This window comes from Enhydra lutris, unplaced genomic scaffold (assembly GCF_002288905.1).
Source record: "Enhydra lutris kenyoni isolate GAN:26980312 unplaced genomic scaffold, ASM228890v2 scaffoldscaffold62, whole genome shotgun sequence".
Lineage (NCBI taxonomy): Eukaryota > Metazoa > Chordata > Mammalia > Carnivora > Mustelidae > Enhydra > Enhydra lutris.
This window is the reverse complement of record NW_019154146.1, coordinates 680429-687506: the sequence shown is the minus strand read 5'-3', so window position 1 is coordinate 687506 and position 7078 is coordinate 680429. Positions and strand designations below refer to the sequence as shown.

Sequence of the window (7078 nt, the reverse complement as noted above, 5' to 3'; positions counted from 1 at the left end):
GATGATGGTGGTGATGATGGTGGTGATGGTGATGTTGGTGATGGTGATGATGGTGGTGATGGTGGTGGTGGTGGTGATGCTGATGGTGATGTTCATGGTGGTTGTGATGATGGTGGTGATGGTGATAGTGGGGGTGGAGTCTTGGGATTCTTTCTCCTTCTTCCTCCCTCTAAAAAACCCCCGAAATCAATCTTCCTCCCTCTAAAAAACCCCCGAAATCGAAGAACAATGACACCCTTGAAATCACAACGCAGACTTCAGAAGGCGTTATAAATTAAAGTCATTCCAAATATATCAAAAAACAAAATTGTAGTTGTAGTCTTAAAAAGAGAAGTTTTGTTTACAAATCTTAGACGTCTCTGGTTTGCAAAGTGCCTTTTTTTTTCTTTTTTAAAGATTTTGTTTATTTGACAGACAGAGACCACAAGAAGGCAGAGAGGCAGGCAGAGAGAGAGGGGAGGGGAAGCAGGCTCCCCGCTGAGTGGAGAGCCCGATGCGGGGCTCGATCCCAGGACCTGGAGATCATGACCTGAGCCAAAGACAGTGGCTTTACCCACTGAGCCACCCAGGTGCCCCTGCAAAGTGTCTTTTAAACTAACGTATGAGACAATGAATTCATCAAAACAGCACCCCTTCTCGTCTCCAGGCCATAAGCCTCAGCTGGAGGTGGTCGTAAACCACTACCCTGTCCAGACAGAGCAGGTGCACCTTCAAGAGGGAAACCTGGTTCCTGAAGGCGGCTTCACATTCCAGCAGGAGCTACGTGACTCACTCGGTCGTTCAGTCTGAAACACCCAAACCCTCCACCAAGTTTTAAGTGTGAATACATCACTAGTAAAGTTGAAAAATAGGCCCATAAAATAATCAAAGACAAAAATACAAAGTTTCACATTCCCTACGATATTAAACCATCTTCTAAGGTCGAACATCAAGGTCTAGAAAACTGAATGATGACCAAAAATAGCGTTGGATATATGGTAGCAAACTGTTAGAATCCTGCATCAGACATCTGTACGAGCCCAACACTTCAAGATACGTTTCACCAATGATATGCGCTGTCAACAGCTTACTCACCTTATTCTGGCAGATTTGGTGGACAGGCCGGGAATGGGCTTCCACTATCACGGCTGCACTGCGAGCTGCACTGAGGTTGAAAACCTCCAGAATCCTGTTCCTGCCAGCCGCAAGGACCAGATCTGCATGACGCAGTTAGGGAACTCCTCTCAACGATCCGCCAGGGGAGGGGGCGGCCCTGCATATGCGGTGAGCACTTTGGGGCACCAGAAGACACACAAAGGATGACAGCTACAACTGTCTGCGCTCACAGCCCCACGCCCCCCTTCTGCTGCTGGGCAGCCAGCAGCAGGTGCTGAGCCATGGACGAGGGCAGACCCAGTGGTACACGTCTCAAGGCGGGAGGCACAGAGGTCTAACTTCAGTGCAATGAGGTTTGAGGTATCCAGGAAATGCCCAAATCAAGAGCCAGAACGGCAGCTGCATCGCTGGGGACTGAGTTCAGAGGACCGGTCTAAGGGTAAAATCAGGCAGGGCAAGCGTAAACATGGATGGTGCCGCCTGGAGCCCGCCGCACAAGAGCACGCACCTCCCAGCGCGGCGAGCCACCAGCCACGCCTTGCCCACGTCCACACTCGGGGCAAGAGCGGCAGCACGTGGACTCAGGGTTTGCGTCAGCACCAGAATGACCCCGTGTCCGGTGGCCACTCAGAACAGTCATCAGCGGCGTATGTGGGAGAAAGAGCGCCAGGCTCAGTAACCGGCCCAGCGCTCACGCTAAAATATGCAGAAAGCACCGTTTAAGGCCAGAGTACTTGGAAGGACACATTTCTGCTAGGTGTTGTGCTGTGTGAGTACCAAAGGGCGCTAGCAGCACATTTCTAATTAAAATACTCTAAAACCTCTAACGCCTTATCTCAGTCCTTCTGAAATTTCAACTATAAAACTCTTAAAAGAACATAACTTAGACCTCCGAATAACTTCAGATTTTATAAAACAAATTCCTAAAGATCAGAGCTTTTCTTCTAAATAAATCAAAATCAATGTTTTTAACTGAAAGGGATGATGCCAGACAAAAAAAGTAAAAAAATAAACTTCTAGACTCAATTTCCTACTCGGTGTCCCTGCTGTAACTTCTGCTGGGCTCCAGAGAGCTGGGGCAGACTTCTGTTAATGGAAGGATGCCCATCGCAAGTGTACCAGCTCATTTTTTAAAAGCACAAGCTTACTACATATTGTACAACAAACGACAGACCAGAAATGCCGGGTTACATCACCCTGCTGTGGGTCATGTGCTCTGTCGCACGCATGCCCGGTTTTCCTGTGAAATTCTTCTCACCACGGAGATGGAATCGCTATGCACGTAATTATGCAGAAGACGTGAGTGCCCTGAGTCCCACTGCCCCGGCCGGCGCCTGGAGCCGGGACCCTCAGCAGACGCTCCTGCTGGGACGCTGATGCTCAGGGCGTGGGAACCACCAAGAACAGAGGCAAGGATACAGGAGTAGAAGTCGTTTACGGCTGATAAACTGGTAATCCCTGTCGCACCGGTCGTACGGAGCCTGAAGACACGTCTGCACCAGCTCTTCTGTCTGTATCTGAAAAAAAATAAAGATAATCGGTCTTTCTGTTTCTCTCCCACAACTGAGCATTCTACCATTAAAAGGGTTAATATGAAGAAAGTTTTCATATTACTTAGTAATTCTATTTTATAACATCAAAGGAATAAGTCGGCTGCCTTAATTTTCTTTTAGGAAACTCTAACTTTTCCTTTAGGAAAACTTCATGAAAAAATATCATATAAAGCTCCAAATAATTCATTATTGTCTGTGAGAAAGCAAATTTTTCTCCTAATTCTAAAATAATCATGTATACTTAAGAAGACTTCCAACTTGTTATAAATTATCTGTGTTTCCATGAACGCATGTTGTTAATATTTCTAAAGGACAATGTATGCACTTAGTATCAGTTTAACAAACATATGACCTCAAGGACCCCTAACAATTTTGTAAAGGAAAGGAACCTGCTAGCAATATTTCGATGTGATTGTGGCCCAGGCAGGGCCAGGGGAGATCTCTGGGGATGGCCCAGCGGGGCAGGAGCAGGTAGGGGGTGGGGCAAAGCACCAGGACGGCTGGTATCTGAGCCTGCTGGGGGGGGGGGGGCGGTGAGAGCTGCATCAGGGCCCGCGGCCATATATGCAGGCTAGGCACAGAGACAGCGACTCAGGGAGCAGGTCCTGGGGGCAACACATATGCAGGGGTCAGCTACACAGACTCAAGGGCAAACAGAGTCACAGGAGAGGTTTGACAGGAAGCTCAGTGATGACACAAAGATCCCACAAATCACTGCGCATCCCTGCTGAAAAAATGCACGGGATCATACAGTAGGTGGTGAATGGGGTAGAAAGCCGCTGCTTCATGGGGAGGGTCGTGGGAAAGCTCTGCAGACACCACAGACCAGGAGAGGCATGTCAGAAAGATCTTGTGAGCCAAGGGAGAACACACGGGTCTGAAATCAGGTGGCGTTGGGTGGGGGGGTGGGAACAGGGAAGGGACCGTCTGCATTTAAGGCCCACGTACTGCTGTGGCAGAGTAGGCCACGCGGGTGGGCGGGGAGGCTCTGCTCCACGAGAGGGGCGACGGCACACTGAGGGGCCAGCTGGAGCCCTGCCCGAGGAGCAGACAGCGGGGCTGAGGGGCGCTCATGCCTGCGGCCGTGTGAGGTCTGGCGTCCCATCGTTTGAAGCCTCGCCACCCGGCCGGTTCCCGAGAGTCACCCACCCCGGTGGACGCTGGCATTGAAGCGGGAAAGCAGCCTCAGCCCAGGCGAGCAGCAGCCTGGGAAGGGCCCTTCTCGAGCAAGCTCCATGCGGCGTCTCCCCAGACGGAGGCGGTGAGGCTGCCCGGGCCACACACGACCACACTGGAGGGTCCCCCGGTTCACAAGGAACCCCGCGAGTGCGTGGGAGGCCGGCGCGGAAGGACTGAGGCGTGAAGGCCGTCTCCGCGCGCAGCTCTGACTGCTGGACCGGAAGCGGACACTCTGCAAACACAGCACTTCCTTCCAGGGAACCGCACTATCAAAACCCTGAAGACGCCAGAAACACCCGGCTCGTAACACTCAGACCCTAACCTGCCCCAGACTCAGGCCAGGAGGGGGCAGACACAGAACGACACGCCGCAGCCTCGCGAGCCCAGGGGCCAGGAGCTGCGGGGGAATGCGGCCCGGAGCCCACAGCACTCTCTGCCGTCTGCGGGCCACGCGGCCCGCACCCGGCTCACAGGCAGCTGTGACCCGTGGATACACCACGCCTGAGCCAAACCCATCCTGGCCTCAGCGCACAGCTCTTAGCCAAGCGGCTGACCCAGGAGGCGGCGAACCTCCCAGCTGAGATCCGGGGCACCTGCCAGGTGTGCAACTCCTCCGCAGCTGAAAAGCTACCTAATAAGGCTACTAAGCCAAAAACTTGCCCACAGGTCTCCCGACAGGCACAAGCAACTGGAGTGAAAAAGAACCCACAGTGACATGAGACAGACCCTGAGCTCAGACTCCAGAAGCGCGAGCCTGTTCAAACTCATACACCCCACGATAAGACCACCGAGGCGCTGATGGAGGAGGGAAGTCTCCAGCAACTGCCAGTCTATAAACCCAACCATCCCTGCCCACGAGTTCCTGAGACAGGTCCCAGCCCCAAAGGCCTGGGATGCTCCCAGGGTCTGCAGCCTGCTGGCTTTGGCACAGACTCCCCCGTCGTGCTCCTGTAAGAACACGGCTGTGATGCCTGCAGCCACAGCAGCCACCTTGGAATCATACAGTGAGAGCAGCAGAACAGAACAGCACACAAGCCTGTGAGCCTCCTCCCTCCAGACAGCTCCGGTCCAGGCTGAGTGAAGCACCACAGTCAGCTGCTTAGTTACAGGAAGGAGGACAGCATCCCCTGCAGAGAGGGGAGGACAGACAGCCTCCAGAGAAAGACAAAACCTGCCCTCACTGTGTGTGCCACACACAGCTCGCTGCTGGCAGAGCAGATCAGATCAGAGTGAAATCACCCCCCCAGAGCCCATGTGCACACGGGCACAAGGCATCCAGCACCGCACTGGTTCGAGCACAAGGGTGAGTCGGAAGAAGCTGATCTCTGGCAACAAGAGGACGGGAGAGGAAGCCGCAGCACGTTCTTGTTGCATAAAATTTCCTAACAGCTGCTGCAAAGAGACTTAAGCCAAACTGACAAGTATGGTTAAATCTCAGAAACAATTTGGATTACGGTGACAGGTGTGCTGCGGGCACAGGAGCAAACACGGCAATCTCGACAAGAGGAAAGTTGCAACAGCAGAGACTGGAAGCAGCCAGGTGTCCATGGGCGGATGAGTGGATGAAGGTGAGCCACGCCACGCCCCGAGGAACACGACTCAGACATCAGAGAGGGGGAGGCCTTGCCGTGTGCAGCAAGAATGGGCCTGGACAGTGAGACGCTAAGCAAAGTACGAGAAGAGCAGATGCCCCACGACCTCACTTACACATGGAATCTGCGAAACGAAGAACACCAGTGACAGAAGAGCAAAGCTTCCTGCTTACAGAGAACGACCCGGCGGCTGGCGGAGGGGGCAGTGGGGGCGGGTGGGAAAGGGGATGATGACATACAGGTCCTGGGGCTGGGAGTACAGCACAGGGGACACGGTGAACAGAACTGGGTAACGTGTATGGTGGCGGACGGCAGCTTCACTTGCCACAGTAGGAAAAAAAACAGGAAAGAAGGGGCAGGAGCCAGCCTGGGAAGGCAGGCCACGGAAGAGCCCTACAATGTTTTATTTCTTTAAAAAGTCTGAAAGCAAAACAAGTGTTAATACTTGCACAGGGAGGTGCGAACACGTTTGATCTGTGTATTTAGTGTGTGTGTGTAGGAAATGGTTCGTGGTTTAACTTCACTACAAACACAGCAGGAATCGTCCCACATAACATCAATCAGAGACATTGCTGAGCCAAGGCAAGAGCTCCACGTTCCGAAGCCCGGAGCTTCTGGTCACACCGAGGCCCCCGCACGCAGCACTGACGAGCTCCAAGGAGGGACAAGCCCGCCGCTCAGCTCTCCCAGCAGCCTGTGGTGAGGCGACTCAGTCTGGTGCAACACCACCTGTGCCCCAGCATGAGCCACGGCCTCCCGCGCACAGGGAGCAGGGACAGAAGAGCCGGCCTCACACCTGCGGATCTCGTCCTTGCTGTCGTCGATGTGGTGCCTGAGGAGCTGGAGCTCGGGGCCAGAAGACGACAAGATGAAAGTGTCCAGGTAGTAAAACTGTGCGGACCCAACGGGCTTGGAAAACATGTCCCTGCCCTGGAACAGAAATCGGGAATCACAGCCACCGTAACGGAGGCAGAGGACAGACACGTGGAGACGGTTTCCCACCAACCCACACACCCACTCCGGACGTAGACACTAGTTCACCCGGGTGTCTTCCTCTGACCACTTCTGAAAGATGTCACGTGACTAAAATGTTCCTGTAATGAGTATTTGAATCCCAGCTACTTAAAAACTTTAAAATAAAACAAAGTTGATACTTAGCAGTGACATAGTCAGTGCTGGAGTTTACTAAGGACAAATTCCAACCGTGGGACACAGCTCTGAGGCGTCAGCCCTCAGGTGTGTCCTTCAGAACCCCCAGTGTCACTCATGGGAAACAACAGCATCCACGGCGCCGAAGCAGACCCGTGCCCTTGCAGTTGCTCCCACACACCTCGTGCTGGAGCCCCCGCTCTGATGGCTTCCCTTCCTGCTGGTCTTCCTGGAGGTGAGTCCCCCTTTCCCACTGAGACCCGTAGGGGGTCCACGGTAACCCCAGCTCTGAGAACCTGCCGCTCGCCAGCCCTGCTCGGACTCGTGGGGACACGGCCCCAGGATCCCCTCCCCTCCCTGTCTCAGCCGCGACATCATCACCACTGGCCCTTCTCGCCGCTCCTACGGTCTCCAAATGGTCTCCTCTAAGTGCAAACGCTCACGGGTAACTGTGCACACGTCCAAGTGTACACGTGCCCGTGTGTGTGCATGGCGGTCACACGTGTACAC

General features: G+C 53.7%; 1 protein-coding gene across 1 annotated transcript in view; it reads right to left on the bottom strand.

Moving 5' to 3' along the window:
* LOC111158660 (WD repeat domain 27) overlaps window positions 1–7078 on the bottom strand; it is an 88389-nt gene that overhangs the window by 61177 nt on the left and 20134 nt on the right. The window contains 3 exon segments of the mRNA XM_022520853.1: window positions 1075–1196; window positions 2515–2612; window positions 6216–6349. Of these exon segments, the coding sequence (XP_022376561.1) occupies window positions 1075–1196; window positions 2515–2612; window positions 6216–6349 (354 nt within the window).